Source organism: Tenrec ecaudatus, chromosome 4 (genome assembly GCF_050624435.1).
Source record: "Tenrec ecaudatus isolate mTenEca1 chromosome 4, mTenEca1.hap1, whole genome shotgun sequence".
Classification (NCBI taxonomy): domain Eukaryota; kingdom Metazoa; phylum Chordata; class Mammalia; order Afrosoricida; family Tenrecidae; genus Tenrec; species Tenrec ecaudatus.
The window spans coordinates 39,414,114-39,435,091 of NC_134533.1; the positions used below are offsets into that span (position 1 = coordinate 39,414,114).

Sequence of the window (20,978 nt, forward strand, 5' to 3'; positions counted from 1 at the left end):
TATGCAGCGACAACAATATGCACCATCACAAAACCAAGTACTATGAAGCAACAATAGCTACAACAACTACAACACCACCAAACCCTATAAATAGTTGAAGGTATATTTATTGTCCTTTACTAGTGCTTTCCAGTCGAGTCTGATGGGGTGCCATGCCCAGGCCCCACATATATTCCTGGCATTCCCTAGGGACTTCATTCCTCTGTCCATTTCCCCTCTACCCCACCATACCCCTCCCGCCCCGCTGTTCTGCTGCACACCCCCAGTGCCTGGCTTTGGCATAGTGGGCTTAGGGTGGGCACAATTCACTCTGTGTGTCTCTAGTGTTGTCCCCATGGTGCTATGGGTCAGTGAGGAATGCTGTGTCCCGTGGTAGGGCCGGCCCTGTGGTTGTCTCTGTGCATTGCTGCTCTGAGCAAAAACAGTGTCCTCAGGGCTTGGTGAACCATGATGTACTTCACTCTTTTTTCCCTTCCCCCCTTGTTGGCTCCCATGTGCTCTGATCAGACAAGTCCCTCTCCTTGAGCTATAGTGTCAGTGCTGTCCTCTGAAGTAAATTCTTCGTGGGGGAAGGGTTAACCACACCTTTTCTGTTACTCCTTTTATTCAGGACATAACTTCCTCTTTAAAGGAAATATAAGAAGGATTAAAGTGTAAAATGATGTTATACTTTAAAAATGTTACACTTCTTATTTCTGAGACTCTTTCTTCTCTGTTTAAATCTCCTTGATTTCTCCAACATGCCTTTCAATTACCTTACCCTTTGATTGTGTCAAATTTGCTATTTAGCACTTAATTAAAAATTTTAAGCATTAAATTTTTTTCATTGTGATTTGGGTGAAGCGGTACAGGGTAGCTCATATGCTTGACATTCAATAATTCATATACATTTTGTTGCAACTCATCCATTTCACCCCTCTCCACATACTACTTCGCATCCCATGTCCCCCCAGTGTTTCCTTTCACCATTCTTCCTTTTTTCCCAACCCTCTGTCTTTAGGTGACATTTACCATCATTTCGCATGGTAATTATTCTAAAACACATGTGAATTCAGCTATAAATTTTCAGGGTGAGGCTAAAGGCCATAGTCTTGCTTTATTGTATTTCATGATTTCATCATTTTTCTTTAATGAGGACCCCTGGTAGTGTAGTGGTTAAGCATTGGGCTGTGATCTACATTTTGCTTTAATATTAATCTTAGTCATTTTGACATTTTTGTATGTTAACATCAATATCTAACTTGCCGGTTGGCCTCTTGACTTTCATTTATTTGGTTCTACTTCATACAAAAGGTTTTACCATATATACTTGTGTATAAGCTGAGTTTTTTCAGCACATTTTTTGCATGCAGTATTTGTGGTAAAATTAGGTGCCTCGGCTGATACTCAGGTCAGTTTATACACGAATATGTAGGTAATTAAAACTTAAATAACCCCCCCAAAATTTTTTTTAAAAATTAAAAATAAAACTTAACCCAATAAATATTGGCCCAAGGTTTTGAAAGTAGTCAGTAAGCATATAAAAAAGCTTAATGTCATTAGTTTTGTGGTTGTTGTGTGCTACCAGGTCAATTCCAACTTATAGTATACCCAAGGGGATTCACTGCCCAGGGATCTGGGGTCTACAGCAGCACATGATGCACTCCTAGCTCTTGTGAATCATGAGATCCAGCCTCTTGCTTTTTAGAGGACTCATTTTATGCACAACAGGATGGCACTCCTGGGAATCTTGTACGCAATAACTTACCAATAAATCCTATCAGTCTCTTCCCCCACCTTAACCCCAGGATAAGGTGGGAAAGACTTTGGCTAAAAAAGCCACATTAAATAATTCACTTCCCCTGCAGCAGTTTGAGAGTTGACTATCCTTCTGGTGGGGTTTGATCAGGAGAAATTATGGAATGCCCAGTGGAAGGTGAGCATGATAATGGAACAAGAAGAAGGTGAAAGGAAATAGAGGAAAGAAGTTAGAAGCAAAAGCTACTTATAGAGGTATATCTATAATATGTATATATGTAAATATATTAATTTATAATGAAAGGGATAGTGGCCAATGCACGTGTATTTATAGATTAAGTATTAAGATAACAGACAGACTTAGGGCCTCAAAGCCTCCCTAAACACAAGAACGCTTTGTTCTAATAACCTGGCACTTTTTGATACTCACCTTCCGAACACGATCACTCAAGACAAAGTGGGTGCATAAGCAAATGTGGTGAAAAAAGTGGATGGTACCTGGCTATCAAAAGAGATATAGCGCTGTGGTCATAAAGGCTTGAAGTTAAACAAGCAGTCATCTAGCAGGGAAGCAAATAAGCTCATGTGGAAGACGCACACCAGCCTGTGTGATCATGAGCTGTCGACGAGATCAGGTATCAAAAGATCCCAAACAAACAATTATATTAATGTGAATGAGGGGGATTACAGTGGAGACCCAAAGCTCATTTGTGGACAATTAGACATCCCTCCCACAGAAGGGTTACAAGAAAGGGACGATTCAACCAGGGTTCAGTCTAGCACTGACAAAACACACATCCTTCTTCTAGTTCCTGAGTGTTTCCTCCCTCCAGCACCGTGTCCCAGTTCTACCTTACAAATCTGGCTAGACCTGAGTACACACATTGGTATCGATAAGATAAAAGCTTTTGACCCTGGAGTTCAAAACAGATAAAACCCTCAGGGTCAGTAGTGACAGTAGTGATATCATGAGGGTAGAGGGATAGTGGGGTGGGGATTTTGGGGGGAGAAAGAGGAAACACATCTTGCTGTACCCATGAACATGCTCTGGTCTAGCTAGAATTTTAAGGCAGAGTTAGGGTCATGAGAGTGGCTTGGTGGCGGGTGGAGGAGGAGAGGAAGCATTAAAGAACTAGAGGAAAGTTGGATATGTAGCCTACCCCCAGGGGTATGAATAACACAAATGTGGGTGAAGGGAGACAATGACAGTGTAAGACACAACAATAATATATAATTGATCATGGATTCGCAAGGGTGGGATGATTGGGGATTCATAGGGTGGGCTGGTGGAGGAGAAAAAAGAACTGGTACCAAGGGCTCAAGTAGAAAGAAAATGTTCTGGACATGTTGATGACAACATATGTTCAATTGCATTTAATACAATTAAATAATGGATTGTCAGATGACTTTTAAGAGCCCCCCCCTTTAAAATGATTAATAAAAAAAGGGGGGCGGCGGAAAAACTTGTCAAGCCTTGAGGGGAAATTGCATGGCTTCCTTGCAGTTCCTTTCCATAACTCTTACCATCACAAACCAGTTACTTTGACAGCCAACACTTACTACCTCAGACTCAGGTAATGTTTTCTGTTAAGACTCTTATTTCCTCCTGTGAATTGGCAAATTCCACCAGGGAAAGACCATGTGAATGTGGAGCTCATCGCTTCTCGGCCTTTTGGCTAAGATCAGGTGTAGAATGTGGGGCTAACCTTAAGATCCTCCCTTGTTTTAGGGCCTCACCCTTCACATCGCTTGCTTTGGTGCCTAAAACGAAAACCCAACCCAATGCCATTGATTCAATGCCAACTCAGTGACAAAGCAAATAAGCTTATTTTCAAATAAGATCTTTTTTTAAAAATTTCAATTGCAAATTTATTTTTGCTTTTTTATACATTTTATTAGGGGCTCATATAACTCTTATCACAATCCATACATATACATACATCAATTGTATAAAGCACATCTTACATTCTTTGCCCTAATCATTCTCGAAGCATTTGCTCTCCACTTAAGCCCTTTGCATCAGGTCCTCTTTTTTTTTCCCCTCCCTCCCCGGACCCTCCTCCCTCATGAGCCCTTGATAATTTATAGATTGTTATTTTGTCATATCTTGCCCTATCCGGAGTCTCCCTTCCCCCACTTCTCTGCCGTCTGTCTCCCAGGGAGGAGGTCACATGTGGATCCTTGTAATCAGTTCCCCCTTTCCAACCCACTCTCCCTCTACTCTCCCAGCATCGCCCCTCACACCCCTGGTCCTGAAGGTATCTTATGGAAGCAAACTGCCGCATCTTTCTCGCATGGAACAGATAGCGGGTTTTAACTGCCAAACAGTTGGTTAGCAGCTGAGTGCTTAACCATTGTGTTTGGTGCCTAATGACTTTCAGTAGTATTTTGTTACTTTCGTCAGATGTTGTTTTCATCAAGAAGTTTGGTTTGATGTAAGTTACATGTCACACACAGTTGGCCTAGAAATCTCCCTCTTCTCTATTAGTCATACATTTCATCCCTGTTTTCTCATTTCCACCTCTTATACTATATCCTCATTAGTAGTCTGTCTTTATTGGATTGTTCTTATTGGCTCTCAAACCTTCCTGTGTTTCCATGTTTCCAAAGATATGCATATCCTCGGTTCCTTCTCTAGTACTACTCTTGTCTTGTGTTAGCCCGGTGCTGGTTTGCATCCCAGCCACTCTTTGGAGTTGTTTTTCTTTGTCTCAACTACTTACACTGCTCGGTTAATTTTTATTTCTTTCTTTTGTTTTTAATTTTTTCATTTGCCTTGTCACCTTTTTGTGTACTTTGATATTTAAATATATAAATCTTATATTTGCCTTAAAACTGTACTATAAGCAGAAGTCTCATCCTTTTCTCTGAATTTTCCATCCTGTTCCCATTCCTCTCCTTTAAAGGTTAGGTAAACATTTTTTTTAATTTTCTGGTTTACTTTTCTTTATTTTTAAACATCCCTTGGACCCCCTCCTCCCTCTTTCCCAGCACCCCAAATTGTAACTTACTTATACCTTGCTTTTATGAGTTAAAGAATCTTGGTGACATGGGTTAAGTATTGGGCTGCTAATCACAAAGTTTGCAGTTTACCGTATTAACCATTCGATGCGAGAAAAATGAGGCTTTCTGTTCATGTGACGAGCACAGTCTCAGAAACCTAACAGGTTGAAATAGAGTCAATGGCATTGGGTGGTTTGTGAGTAATAATTTTTCTTAAATTAGTTTCAGAAAGTTGTCTGCTACTATTTCTTCAAAATATTGCTTCTAAAATATTTCTGTATATTTCCATACTTTAATGAACCTATTTACTATAGACAGACATTTCAGTTGATATTTCAGATCATGTAAATTTGAAGAACTCGGTGCACATAGTGTTTAACTCAGATTTGTATCATATTGTACATCTCTAAAGATAGGGTTGTTTGATCAGAGAATAAGCCCATGTAAATTACCCTCCTTAAGCATTGCACTATTTTTGTATAACTATGAGCAGTGCATGATACATGTATGTCTGTTCATGTGGACACTTAAAAAAATCATTTTATTGAAGGTTTGTATCACTGTTATCATAATCCATACATCCATCCATTGTGTCAAGCACATTTGCACATTTGTTGCCCTCATTTTCAAAACATTTTCTTTCTACTTGAGCACTTGGTATCAGCTCATTTTCCCCCTCCCACCTTAACTCTCCCTCCCTCATGAACCCTTGATAATTTATAAATTATTATTATTTTTTATGATTTACACTGACCAATGTCTCCCTTTACCCACTTTTCTTTTGTCCGTCCCCCTGGAAGGGGGTTATATGTAGATCATTGTGATTGGTTTCCCCTTTCTCCCCCACCTTCCGCTTCCCTCCTGGTATCGCTACTCTCAATATTGGTCCTTGGGGTGTTTGTCTGTCCTGGATTCCCTGTGTTTCCAGCTCTTGCTGTACCCATGAACATGCTTTGGTCTCGCCAGAATTTTAAGGCAGAGTTAGGGTCATGAGAGTGGCCTGGTGGCGGGTGGAGGAGGAGAGGAAGCATTAAAAAACTAGAGGAAAGTTGGATGGTTCAAAGGTGCTATACTGCACCCTGACTGGCTCATCTCCTCCCTGTGACCCTTTTGTAAGGAGATAGTGGACACATTTTTTTAAAAATCATTTTATTGGGAACTCCTATCACAATCCATGCATGCATCCATTGTGTCACGCACATTTGTACATTTGTTGGGTGGACACGGTTTCAACATTAAAAACAAGGGTAGAAAAGTACTATCTGCTTCCTTATAAATATTACATGTAAAACTTGGCATATAGTAAGTATTGAGAAGCTGTTATGCTTTATTATTATGATTGATGTGTTTTTAATAAATTTAATTAACCAGTGTGTAGTAGCCTAGGCTTGAAATTTAAGCCATCAAATGAGAGATGCTTAAAGATGATTGTAGCAGATAAATGGAAAGGGAGGGCAGAGAGTAGAAATATTTATGTCAAATAATATTATTTAAAATGTATATGACTTTGAAATTCTGTATAGTTCTTTATGCAGGTTCATTTGTGTGTATTCACATCAGTAGTTAATAATTGACAACTGCAAGCATTTGTATAATTTACAAAGTACTTCGACATATATTGTTGAATCGGTTATCAAGATCTTCCTAGATTATATTATTATTTCCAGTTTATTGAGGACCAGAGAGGTTGATTAATTTATTAAACATCATATGAGTTAATGAAAACCAACGTGGAGCTTTTACAGTATGCTTTCATGCTAAGCAAGCATGGATCAGTCGCTCTGAGTTCGTGCACCTGGTGGTGTCGCCTGAGAAGGTTCTCTCTGATCACAGCAAATTTTTTTATAAAAGCAGTTTCGCTTGAACCTCATTTTTTGTGATGGTTGATTAAAGAGAATAGTGTGAGGCAGCGAAATTTTGTTTTCTGCTTGGGAAACAAACTGTTGTGATGTTGAACACAGCTTACACTGAAAACTCAAGTGTATGAGTGGTTTTCTTGTTTTAAAAAAATTAAAATGTCTATTGATGATAAACCTTGTTCTGGACATCTGTCAACTTCCCCAAAGGATGAAAACGTCAACTAGTAGTGCATTTGGTATTTGTTTCACCAGGTCAGACTGTTAGTCAAGCTTTTATTTAGAGGTTCTGAAAAGGTAGCATAACAGTGTGCGACAAAAAAGGCTTAAATTGTGGCAGACACCGAACTGGTTTTGCCACCATGACAATGCACCTGCTCATGCAGCCATCTAAGTGTGCCAATTTTTGGTTTTTGTTTTCAAAAACAGCATTTCTCTCTTGTCCCCTGCACTGTACTCACCTGACCTCGCTGTGTGCAGCTTCTTTTTGTTTCCGTGAATGCCAAGGGACATAAAAGGACAGTGATGTAAGTGGCGTAGAACAGGTGAAGAAAAAACGAGGGAGGTGTTCTCAGCCATCCAAACAGATGAGTTTGGAAAATGTTTCCAATAATGGAATCACAGATATGACAAATGTATTAAGTGTAATTGAGAGTACTTGGGAGGTCATAAGGTTGTTTTGTAAAAAAAAATTAAATGCGTAGCTTTGGGGGTGGGGAAGGAAAAAAATTCCTTTTTGGGAGGAGGTAACCCTGGTATAACAGACAACAATATGAAAAAGCTTCTTTACCTTGAACTAGTTAACATCATTTATTAAGTATCTGCCTTAATACCAAGCAAGATAAGGAGAGGGACAGAATGGCTCAAAGTATATTAGTTATCTAATCCATAGATATATATCTTAGCTTTCTAATAATCTCTTTCCAGAAGATCAAAAACTGACTATAATTTGCCATATAAAATACCTTTCCCAGAAATTAAAATGATAATTTACCTTATCTGTACCAAATTGTATTAATCATTTAGTATATTCTATATGATTATAAAGTAATTTAGTAATTTTTGATAGAGTTATTTCATACGTGTTTAAAAATAGTATTGATCATGAAACTTTGAAATTTGCCGTCAGGCCAGTGGTGGCAGACTCTGCATAGAAGTATGCTTCGCGGAGTTCTGGGGAAAAGCTTTCGACTTGTCGGCTACACTATTCAGTATGGCTGCATAGCTCATTGTGCGTTTGAATACGTTGGTGGCGTTGTCATGGTAAGTTTCACATTCAGGAATAATTATTTTATATACTTTTTAAATGGCAGGAAAACACATATTTTTCCTATTAAGATTTGAAGATAAAGTATGAAACTTAAAACATAAAATAAAAAAAACAAACAAAACATAAAATCATTCCAAATTCTGAGATACAAGAAAGTATGCTTGAATTGGCAATGATATAAACGCTAATTCTCTATTTCGATTCTCATCGGGGTATGGAAGACCCTCTTAATCATTTAATGAGAAAAATAATTGCAAGCATTTATTGAGTTCTACTTACACCATTCAGAATTTGTTTGATGTTTTGATAACTTTTATTAACTCATTTAATCTGATGTATTTGGTGAGATATTAACTCATTTTACATATGAGGAAACTCAGACTCCAAATTGGTGGTATTTTATTTGTAATCCTACAGTTAGTAAGTAACAGACTTCGAATTTCAACACAGATTATCCAATTTCAAAATTCTTGATATTAACCTTTGTTTTTAACTGTCCATTTCCAAATGTTCTTCATCACTCTAAATAAAAACTTAGCACAGTCTTACTTACATAGTAACAACTAGCCCTCCAACAAACCATTAATATACCTTTGTCTCTGTGCACATGCCTACTCTATTTTATATACCATATGTACTCGAGTATAAGCCGACCCAAATATCACTTTACCACAAAAAAGGTGTGCTGAAAAACTCAGCTTATACACGAGGATATATGGCAAATGGATTTTTGTATAAAGCCAACTTGACGTTTCCAGTTTGCTGCAGAGGTTGCAAACATGAAGTTTCATTGTAGCTTTTGATTTAAAGGTTTTATTACACATAGTACTGGAGATGGTAATATTTAGATAGTGATATTATTTATTCCAGTTTTGAGATATGGTATATGTGAAGGTTATTATTTTAAGATTTGCAAATATGGAAATCTTGACACTCTTAGTGTTTTTCATAAGCTGTAGGTCCATCAAGTGAGTAAACTATTTGTTTGGAATAGGAGGAAAGGTATCAACTCCCTGGGAAGACTAGCGTGCCAGCTAGTAAGTTAACATCATGAGCACTGGCTGATATTTGACAGAATCAAGCACGTCATTCATTCATTCAATAGATATTGACTAAATACCAGCTTTATTCTAAATACTGTTCTTGAACTTGGTTATACAGCTGGAAACTTGAGACAAGTTCTCTGCCTTCATGGAGCTTACATGTTATAGGGTTGACTAAAATCTAGAATAATTTAGAATGATATTTTAGTCCTGTGGTATAATATGAATAAATATATATCCTTGTGTTTTAGGACTTAACTGCTGCCAACTTAACATGAACCATTCCCCAGAGAAACTGCCTTACTATATCGTTCTTCAAAGCTGAAGAACATTGGATTTTCTTTCTGCTAAATATATGTATATATAATATATGCTGAATTGAAAAAGATTTTGAAATCAAATTATAAAATTACCTCTCTTTTTAGTGTTCTGGACCATCAATGGAGCCTACAATTCAAAATTCAGATATTGTCTTTGCAGAAAATCTTAGTCGACATTTTTATGGTATTAAAAGGTAAATTTCCATCATAAATACTTTAAATTCGAGTGAAGGTACTGTTGTGTGTTTTCTGCAATAGCTTAACTTCTATCTTTAAAGTATCTTCATAAACAACCAAATATTTAATCAACAAGATAAAATTTTGAGTCAAATATTTTCTAATTATTTGGTTAAAAGCTTTCAGAGAGATAAAATTACCATGGACTTTTTTCCCTTTCAAATATTCCTAAAGTCCTCATGAATATAGACTATTTCAATCTTTACAAAGTTGTTTGAAACTGACATGTCAGAGTAATGAGCAAGAGTTGTTTATCTCATTTCAGAAAAGAGCAAAAGTGAGGGAAATCAGAAGTCCGTGGAAAAATGGGATAAAAAGTTAAATTTTTCCATGAACTTTTGACGCTTCCTCATATTGCCTCCAAATTATAGACTTGCATGATATAATAGCCTTATCTCTCTCTTCTGAAGATTAGTTTCAAAAAGCATTATAAATCATGTTTCTATATTTTCTATAAAATTGCTGATGAAGATGGTGTATTTCATTTTCTACTTAAAAATTATTTTTGTAAATTTTTCTGACTTAGTTGCTAGAGAAATTTTTCCCCTTCTGAACACTTACTTTTTTAACTTAATGATTGCTATCTAATTAATCTTAATTTTTAAAAATTTAGTATCAAAAGGCCTAGAATATTCACACTTGTATGTAGCAACTACTAGGCTTTCAGTACAACTGTAATCTTCCTTTTATTTTCTTTTAATGCCTTTTGACAGTACTTTGGCATTTGCATCTTTTATTACAAATACATAAAATTTCTGGAATTAGGTATGAGTAATGTGAAATGCTTTGAAATAGGTGTCATTAAAAAGAATTTAGACTTCTGATTTTGTTTGTTTTATGCAGAAAGAACATCTTGTTCTTTTTTTCCCAGCACAGGACCTTTTTTCGTTCGTCTCCACCTTTCCATTTTCATTCTGATCTTTCTTAGATCATTTACTAATTGGATGGTCACTGCTTCTGTGAATCTTGCTTTCCAGATGTAATACGATCCCTAGTGACCTTATGTATGATAACAAACTTTGTTCATTTTCATAGTATATATTTTAGCAATTTTGGAAACATTTCTTTTGGTGTACATTCTAATTTTTTCCTTAAATATAAATTTTCTGACTATAATGTAAATTATGTTGGGTATATAATTTATATAATGTTAATATCAATTCCTTGAGCTTTAGGGAAACATAGTTGATGTTCTAACTTATGTGTTCTCAAGTCAGTAAAAGGCTCACAAGTTATATTTATTTGGTTAATTTGTAAATATTTATATGGAATTGTTTCTTCATAATTTGGATTCTAAAATTTTAGACATGAAATTAACACATAGCATGTATAGTTCAAAATGATAATTTTTATGGAGTTATAATAAAGTTTGGAATCTTCTAATGTCTTTTCCATTCTTTTCATTGGAATTTGAACCATCAAATTAGTCAAAAATGCAAGTCATTGAAAATGTCCACAAAGATGGTCAGTGTATGGAAAAGGCCGTATACAGGAAACTAAAGGATGTGGCTTTATTTAAATTGCATTGTAAAACTATATATGTGTTTTTGTGTAATATAAAATATTGATCTTTCTTTGGCTTTTTCCCCTCTCAGAGGTGACATTGTGATTGCAAAAAGTCCAAGTGATCCCAAATCAAATATTTGTAAAAGAGTAATTGGTTTGGAAGGAGACAAAATCCACACCAGTAGTTCATCAGATTTCTTTAAAAGCCATAGTTATGTAAGTAACATTTCAATTCAGTTATGTATTACTATCCTAATTGATTAATACTAATTGAACATCTTGACAAAAGGCAATAATTTTATCATAGTTTGAGTACAGAAATTCTTGATTCACTAGAACTTTAATATGTTTACAGCAAGAATAACTTCGATATTATGTTTCATGTATTTCAATTCCTTTTAAAACCTATATAAAATTTGTTTTGGGTAAGATTCACTGATGGAAGGATTATTTAACAAAAGTTCATGGGAAAATAGTGTATTTGCTTAATTTCAAAGTGTGTCTCCCAAGATATTTATTACAAAGCAAAAAATAGTAACTTGACAGTGAATAATGTATCAGTGCCACTTAAATCAAATTATCAGGGTTAAATTAACCTCATTAATAATAGATATCAACATAATGTAGCCCCTGATAGAAAGCACTAAAAAGGCACATAATTCTCTTGTATTCTTGCAAAGAAAGTATAATGTCAATCTAGTCATGAGAAAATATTGGACAAATTCAAAAGCAGGGACATAACTACATAATATCTACAATATAACTAACCAGTACCCAATAAAAATACCATGGTCATAAAAAGAAGAAAAAGACTGAGTAATGGTCACAGGTTAGAAGTTAGAACAGATACATGATAAATGTTTGCACTCTGGGACTCCAGCTTAGAAATTTGGTCTGACTAGCTAATGGGACTAAACTCATTGAAAAAATGGTGATATCAAATAAAGTCCATAGCTTGGCTTATTTTATGAATATAACAAACAGAATATTTCTTTTTATGTAAAGTTATTAAGGTATAGCATTTGAATCAGTAATTCTGTTCTTGAATAAATTCTATTTGAGGAAAATATTAATTGAATATTTTATGTGTATGCACGACTATATTACAAGACACTTCCATTTTATTAATGGAATCTTTCATTCAGCTTGGTTTTGGCATGTTTATATGTCATGCATATATACATATATCACATGCATAATAATATTGTCCAAAACTTATTTTGTGTCTGACAGTCAAAACTCTTTACAAGGGTTGAGTTATAAAATGCTTACAACAGCAGCTCAATGAAGTTGGTAGTAGTGGTGTTTTACAGATGAGAAACTTGAAAATAAGGAAGTTAAATTAAAGTTCTCAATTTCAAGTAGCTAGTGAAAGAATTGTGACTCATAAACAGGTAGCCTGGTTCCAGAATGTGTACTCACCATACTATTGTTTCCCCTCCTGAAATATCCACAGAGAGCTCTTATTTCCAATTCAGCTTTATCAAATTATACTTCCTGGAAAATGTATTTGTTATGACTGTATGGTAAAAGGAAAGGGACAGTATTGTTTCTGAAAGAGAAACCAGTGATGTTTGAGCACTTGTGTTTTCCCTCTCCCTACACTTGTTCTAGCCTGAGTTATTCATACCGTAAGAAGGGCAATTACAGAGCCGCTGTGGCAAATGCGTTCCATTAATCTAGGCGATTTATAACACAAAATCCATCCGAGTTTGGAGCACTCTGAAAAGATATCCAGACTGTTTGCAGGGTCTGCCCCTCTAGGTGCCCCTTTCAGTTATCTCAGCAGCACATGGGGTACCGTGCTTTATGAAATGGGTTTCTTCCCCTTTCCTGTGCACCCTCTCAGAAAAACCATGCTGTTTGTAAGATGATGACATGGCCATTTAGATCCTGATTGAGGTGCATAGTAGGTGCATAGTAAAGACTATCATTATTAAATGTGTTTTGAATTCCAGGTAAAAAAACATTCTTTTGTTGGGGACTTCAGCAGGCAAAACACCAAAATGTTCATTTGGAACTTAGATTATAGAGTTTAGCATATGAAAGAAATAGCATTGTTCGTAAATTGGCACAAAAAAAAAAGAATATAAGCAGGTCATTGGGTAAGTGACGTGGAACCATTTTATTCATTCCAGAGTTCTGAAAGTTTTTGTGGTGAGCAACATTTGCAAACCATGATTTATTTTTTACATTAAACATTGGAAACGAAGTAGTTCCTAACAAAGTGCTATTTAGTGGATTTTACTCATTCTGAGGGTGCTGGGGCCAGGAATTCTTTCTTTAGCCTGTGGGGAGGCGTTGGCTACTGGGACAGGAGCTTCATTTGCTGTTCTTGAAATAAACAAATCTGTTCACCTTCAAACATCTTGAATAACTTGACTTTCTACATTACAGGAACTCCTTAGTTTGGTACTGGAGGTGCTACTTGGCAGAAACAAAACAAAAGATATTTGAAAGTAGGAGAATGTTCAAATATTGTTAGCCGCTGATGAGTTATCTCTGCTCATGGCATCCTTATGCATGTGTAGCAGATGGGAAGGTGATTCTATGCCATTTTCATGTTTTTGTATGTTAAGTTCATTGTGTGTCTAGTGTGTCCATCTGTCTCCCTGAGGGTTTCCCTTGTTATGTCATTCTCTTCAGTTGGTCTTTGCTGATGGCTCATCTTAGGAATAAATGTGTTCAGACATTGCCGTCCTCACTTCTAAGGAACATTCTGGCTATATTTCTTTGGAGGCCGATTTCTTCATTCTTTGGCAGTCCATACTGAACATTCTTGTACAATACCACAATTCAAATACATCTGTTATTCCTTCATTATTCAGCTTTTGCATGCCTATGAGGATATTGAAAAGACCATGGTTTGGGCCAGGTGTACTTTAATCCTCATTGTAATGTCTTTGATTTCCAAGACTTTAAAGAGATTCATCAACAGTCTTTGATCTCCTGACTGCTAACTTCCGTGGACATTAACTGTTGATCCAATTAGAATGAAATCAATGTTTTCAATTTTTATCCACTTACTTTTACATTGTGTATGAGTCTAGTGATAAACATGTCATGTTGTGTTCAGGTATAATCTATACTGAAGGCTCTAGACTTTGACTTTCAATAGTAGCTACTTCAAATGATCGTTATTTTAGGCAAGTAGGTTGTGTCGACTGCACATCAGCGATTATTCATGAGTCTTTCTCCAAGTCTGAGTGCACATTCCTCCTCAGACTGTCTTGCTTCGCAGATTGTTAAATATACAGCATGAAGAGACAAGAGTGGAAGAGCACAAGTTTCACACACCTTCTCCAATTTTAAACCACACAATATGCCTCTGTCCTCTTTGAATAATGCATCTTGATCCATGTATAGCTTCTGCATGGGCACAATCAAGTGTTCTGGAATTCCCATTCTTTGTGAATAGAAACTCACAGAATGCATTAGCATTCTCCTGTTGGTTTCCTCAGCAGGCAAAGGTAAGGTAAATACCTATTAAATTTAGTCTCTATCTCCTTAGGAAACTGTCCCAGGGCTCTAGAAGTACAGTAAAACTTCATTGTAAAGCTATCAAGAATAAAACTTTATACTCTTTATAAGGATAACATTTTGTAATTGTTCAGGGCTACAATTTTAATCCATAGTGAAACTCTGATATAGCTAGGAATTATGATATATAGTGAACTTCAATGGACAAACCACCATGCTGTAAAATCTTCTAGCTAAATAGACAAACCCTTAAAATTCTCTTGACACCACATCCTCCTATACGGAAAGAGTTTTTACATATTTTTTTTCATATTTACTGACTCCATTTGAGTCTCATATTCTTTCTTGAATTCATTCTAATTAAGCTTTGAGCCCCAGCAATTTATTGAAACTTCTTTTTAAAATCAAGGTTACTATTGATTTCCCTGTTATCAATTTAGTGGTCAATTCTCTCCTAATTGTACTGGTATTTGAAATAGTTCTTAAAAGCCACTTTCATTTTTTTGGAGGGTGGGAGTAGGGCAGGCATAGTGAATCCTCCACTGTCTCTCCGTTTTCTCCTGTCTATCCGTTTCTAAGTCCACCTCTGCTCTTGTCTTCTCATGACCCCACTTTCCAAATGCTAGAGTGACTAAGGGTCTTTTTAAAACTTCTCTTGTTTATATACAGTTGCACTTTAAATGACTTCTTCCTGTCTCATGATTTTAAATATCTGAGTCTCAAATTTGTATCTGTATATACTTTGAAGGCCAAGCTCATATATCTAATCATTTGCTTATTTTCTCCAATGTAATGTCCTACAGTCTCTATTTTTCTTCGCCTCATGACTCTTTGAACAAACATTCACAGCACAGTCAGCTAGCTACATATTCAGGCTGTAAACTTTGGAGTCTTCCTTGATACACCTCCACATACAACCCATTATTAACCCTGTAACACCGGGATTTTTAATTTCAGGGAAAAAATGTTTCTGTTTATTCTTTACTTTCATAGTTATCAATATATATAAGAACCAAAATATATTTTAAAATGTAAAATTTGCAATGTTTTTTAAGTGTAATCAAATTGTCACATTCCTCCATGGATTTATAATACAAGAATAAAAAATGAATTTTTCATATTATTAAATAAAAAAACAATCTGAAAACTCATTTTACTTATAAAATATAATACAAAATTTATTTGTTTATAATTTTAGGTAGTGTGAAACAAAGATGAACTTTGCATTTGCTGCAGAAAAATACTGGTGCACTCTTGCAATTTATATTTTTGCATCTTCCTCTGTTTGTGACCTCAGGGTAAGACCATCAGTCTCAGGTTGAAGACCATCCAAACGGGTATCTCTTCCAGGGATCCTTTTGGTGGCCAGACCTCTTCTCTTTTTGTCAGCAAACTCAACATCAGTGAAGCCAGTAGAAGGGCTGCCTCCTTTTGTTGGTCTATTGCTTTGTCCTTCAAGAAGTAGAGCTTCGTCGATGCTCATTTTGAACTCTTGCAGACTTTGAATTTTTTTAGCTAAGAGTTCACAATAGTCACATCTACAAAATGAAAACATAATTTTTTTGGAAAAAATAATTTGTGATAATGTTTTTCGATCTGATGTGAATTCTGTACAGTGCAATTAGTGAGTCTATCAAATCAAGCCGTGTACCCCCAAATTACTCAAGTTCCTGGCTACTCAGTGCAAGAGGTTTAATTGGGATTTTGCTGGAATGCATAAAGATTTGATTGGTCGACAATATGAGTAATTATATCCTTCGAGAAAAAAATACCTAAAATATTCAACAGCACATTTTACTATCCCAGAAAACTCTCTGTCCTAACCATTCAGAGATAGGTCTAGCTGTACTGTCTCTAAAAATTTGCCGCCAAAAAGGAATTCTTCTATTTCCTGATGGAGATGGCTTTGAACTTGTAGTTATTGGAATTGTTTCGTCAACTTCAACAAATGAAGTTTCTAACTCATCGTCACTAGTATTATCATTACTAACTACGAGGTCTTCTAATTCATCCCAATTAGAATAATCGGAGGTATATTCACTTCCTATCATGGGAAAAAAGAAATATTTTTATCAAAATAGTTTGAATAGCAATATAATTAAAATTTTATATTGTAAAATCAAAATTTTAAAATATAATACACATTTTATTTACCAATTTCATCCACATTAGCATCTAGTTCCATGTCTGAGTCTGTACCGCTTCCATCTAGGTCATAAATTCACTGTTTTCCATAAAACAAATCACAATCCATGCATTGGTAATTTTTGTCACTGTCAATTCAAAAGATGAACATAATAAATTTGTTATGTTTTGCAAAAGCAGAAATAAAATGAATATAGTTTTTATGAGTATGACACCTTTGACATAAAAACTACAATTTTATGAAAATATACAAAAAATACCAACACTAAAACTTCACTAGATTGAAAATGATCGTAAAATTCACTGAACGCCAGCGACCACTTTAACCACAAATGCACAGTTGGTCAAAGCGTGCCGCTGTTCAAGCAGTCCGCAGCTAAGAGGTGTGACTAGCGGTGTGCATGTGTACTAGCAAAGTGCGATGAGGTCGTCCACATCGTCGTCGACTCCAAAAACTTCATAATTTCGGTACCCGATAGGTTTCCATTAAATGTTACAAAAACGGCGCGCTTGGCGTTAGAGGGTTTAATCGTGATGATTGTACCTTCTAAATACAATCAGAATAAGACCATTGCTTGCTGCCGTCACTGCCCATGTCCTGCAAGTTGTGCATCTCTTACTGTAAAACTTCTGAACTGCTTTCCCTGCAGTCTTGTCTTCCTACCTCATCTACTTTTGTCCACACAGTAGCTAAAGCGAGCAGTGATGCCTCTCTGAGGATCCACGACTCCTATCTTGGCAGTAATGAAAATCAAAGGTCTCCTAGTACTTAATTAAGACCTTATGACAAATCCCTCCCTGAACTGCCAGGCAGGTTCCAGAACTCATTCTTCATACTGTTCCTCAAACAAGCCAAATACTTCCGTCTCACTTTCTTTGTCTCTCCTGTTGCTTTTGCTTTATTCCTAAGACTCACTGAGGCCTGCTGTCTCCTTCCTTCGTTAGCTACTCTTGTTTTCTCCGTTATTGTTGTTCAGTTCAGGGGCTTGTGAGTCTGAGCCTCCAGCCTTGAACCAACAGCCCCACCAAGGCTCCTGGCAATATCCTCACCAAACCAGAAAACGAAACTAACCGCCATCGAGGCCATTGTGGCCCCCAGTGATCCTGAGACAGTGTAGAACTGCCCCTGGGGGCTTCCGAGATTGCAAATCTTCATGAGAGCAGAACGCCTTGTACTCCGGCAGAGTGGCTAGTAGGGACAAACTACTAACCACGTGGTTAATTGCTGACTCACAGCGCACTACATCACCAGGGCGCCTTTTGCAAGATCCATTGCCTGTTAGGCTGTGACAATACTAATAGTTTTCTACATTTGGGTAGAAAATATTTGTGCTTTTTGGACATACTGCTAATTAACTACTGTACAGATATCTTACTCTTTTGATCCTTTAATTGGTTGGCAGATAGTACGTAACGCTATTGCCTTGAGTTTGTAATTGCCTTTAGGTAGAAATTTCTGCTATCCAATATTTAATTTTAATATGAAGAATCATTTTCTAAATATTTATTGAAATATTTATTCTAAACCATGGAAACCACTTTGTATTGAAAATTGAAAATTAAAAGAAATATGATTATGGAGATTTCAGTATATTTTTATGGTTAGAACATAACAGTATTTTGCCACTGTTACAGGAAAAAGATTTATACTTATTAGTAAAATACATGGTTTTATTTTTACTCTCGAGCTCACCACAAGGTCAAGCTCTATACATTTTTTTTGTTGTTACATTCTTGATCCCACTTATTTCAGTATTAGACAAAACGTACATAGTTATTCAGCCAACGATAGTCTGCTACCACAGTAGAAAACTGGTAGGTGAATAGGAATGAAGTATTACTTAGATTTTTCTTTACAAATTTTATGTTATAATAACAACAAAATCATTGTTGTAATTTATATTTCAGAAAGAACTAATTGTTTCAGCGATGCTCTGGTGGTGCAGTTTTTAAAGAGGACTTGGAAATAGGACAATGTACCAGTAATACAGCTGGTGTCTAATATATTAGAAAATGTTTAAATATATAACTGATTGGCAATATGGAAAAGTCTCACTAATTAGACTGCATTTAGAAAATGGTCACTTTATATTGTTTGTACTAATAGTTCCGTAATGGGTACTGTGTATTTAGTTGATAGTTCAGGCCCTGAACATCCTAATGCTGTTTTTCTGTTTGTTTTAGTGTCATTTACTTTGGCTAAAAGTCACAACCATATGGTCTTCTATTGCTACTTGTATTATAAACAGAAAGGTGGAGGACTCATCAGATTGAAAGGGTTTGTGTACTATAAGCTGCTGATACACTAAATCCTTATGTCATTTAAGTAGAAGAATTACCTAGTAATGTCACTTATTACAACTAGGCTATCTAAATGAGGGACTTGCTTTTTGCAGACGATAGTGATAAAACCCTGTGCTACTCATCCATTTCTCAGCAACGGCTCCCAGGGCAATCAATCAGGTGCTGCTAATGCCTTGAGTGCAGCTGATGTGGGGAAAATATGTTTACTCTTTTCCTAAAATGAAGTTCACTGAGGAGATGACGTGGCTTTTTTATTCTATAGCTAACACAATTAAGATAAATATGACTTATTGTTTCCATGTCGGAGATAGTTTTTTTGGTAGATGTTAACACTAAAGAATCATCTTTGAGAGTCCCACAACTTAAGCATTTTTATGTCTTCTGAACATTTCCAAAATAATTTGTTAAGTGCTGAATTGATTGATAATAAAATTAATTTTATTTTCTAATATTTTGATGTAGTTATATGTGCTTACGTATATATAAATATGAATGTGTGTCTGTGTATATGAGGAAGTTTCAAAAGTTCATAGAAAAATTCCAATCTCTTTTAGTTGCATTTTCTCCCCTGGACTTTGGGCAGTCCTTGCCGTATAGTGTGTATGAGCACATGGCTCTGCAATGAGTCTAATTTAGAAACTATTAGAGAAGAGTTTTGTAGCCTGCTGAGGCTTGAAATTTGACTTGAATTTCCTTTGTAAAGAGAGTCCAGATAAGTTTAAGGGCATAGATTGATAGGGACTCTTCTGACCTAAACTACAAATGTACACAATCTCAAAACAATCCCAGCATCATATCAACCATTAACGAATCATCCAGGGGGATGCCTCAGGAGAGGCTAGTACCACTGGACCAAGATGCATGCTGGTGGGTTTTTATTTTTTGGGAGGGGCAGGCAAGGGAGGGTAGAGGAGGAAAAGAGAAATATACTTCAGTGGCCTTTAGGAAGATTTACAGGGTTGGCAAAATTTTCCAGACACTAACTTTATAACCCTTCCTTTTTCTTGTTTATTGATGTGTTCATTATACCCACATTTATTGACATTTATGTATTTTTGGGCCTGCTAATATGCAGTAGGCCAAGTATGCCTTTAGCACTATTTCACAGAATTTTTTGTAATGAGAGAATTAATTATTCTATCTGTAACTGTCCAATATAGTAACCACTAGGTACACATGCTATTGAGTACATGAAACATGGCTTGTCAGTCTAAAGAAATGAATTTTTAATTTTGTAAAATTTTTAATGTAAATATCCTAATAGTGCAAGTGGGAAAGCTTTGGACTAACTACATGTCAGCAGTTCAAACTCTCTCGAGAGTCACTCTATGGAAGAAAGATAAGGTTGCTGCTTTTTATATATATTTGCAAAGCCTAGGAAACCCTACAAAGATTTTAAATGCATCGGAGTTAACTTGATGGTAGTGGGTTTATTTATTTCTTTTTTAATGTGACTAATGGCGATAGGGCCTCTATAAGTCAGAATTGGCACAGTAGCAGTGAGTTTAGTGGGTCTGGGGGTTTTGTTGGTTTGGTTTGGTTTCTGAGTGGCTGCCGTATTGGCTACCACAGCTCTAGTGGTGCGTAATCAAGAGGGAGAAGCAGGCTCAGGATTAGAGTATGGTGTGATTGAATTTCACACAGGGTACTTTGATAAGACACAGGTAGTTTTTATATAGGGTGAAGTAAATTGGAGAATTCCTATTAGAGGTCATACTTGAGTTGAAGTTTTGAAGGGTAAGTAGCAGTTAGGCAAAGCAACAGTGACTCAGAAGATTTACGAGTGAAAATGTAGCATTATGTGGCTCCAACATAGTGTAGAGAGGTAGATATTGAAAAGAGGTGGAAACAAAAAGATAAGTAGAGCTGAGTTCCTGTATGTCTCCAGCAGGGAGATGACATGATCAGACATATGTTTTAGAAGGTCATCTGGATATTAGTGTAGTCTAATTACAGAATGGGTTGGAGTGAAAAGAGACTAAAGCAGAGAGACCGTTTAAAGGTGATGAGACATAACTGAGATAATAACACTGAGCATGGAAATGAGCACAGAGATTGGAGAAAGATTAAGGAAATG

The 20,978-nt window shown here is 36.1% G+C and overlaps 1 protein-coding gene across 3 annotated transcripts in view; it reads left to right on the plus strand.

Moving 5' to 3' along the window:
- The window catches only part of IMMP1L (inner mitochondrial membrane peptidase subunit 1), a 61,784-nt gene that overhangs the window by 27,611 nt on the left and 13,195 nt on the right, over positions 1 to 20,978 (plus strand). For all 3 annotated transcript variants that reach the window (XM_075545949.1, XM_075545950.1, XM_075545948.1), the window contains exons 3-5: positions 7,726 to 7,859; positions 9,335 to 9,423; positions 11,062 to 11,188. In XM_075545949.1, coding sequence (XP_075402064.1) covers positions 7,755 to 7,859; positions 9,335 to 9,423; positions 11,062 to 11,188 — 321 coding nt within the window. In that variant the 5' untranslated portion in view covers positions 7,726 to 7,754. The remainder of the gene's footprint in view (positions 1 to 7,725; positions 7,860 to 9,334; positions 9,424 to 11,061; positions 11,189 to 20,978) is intronic.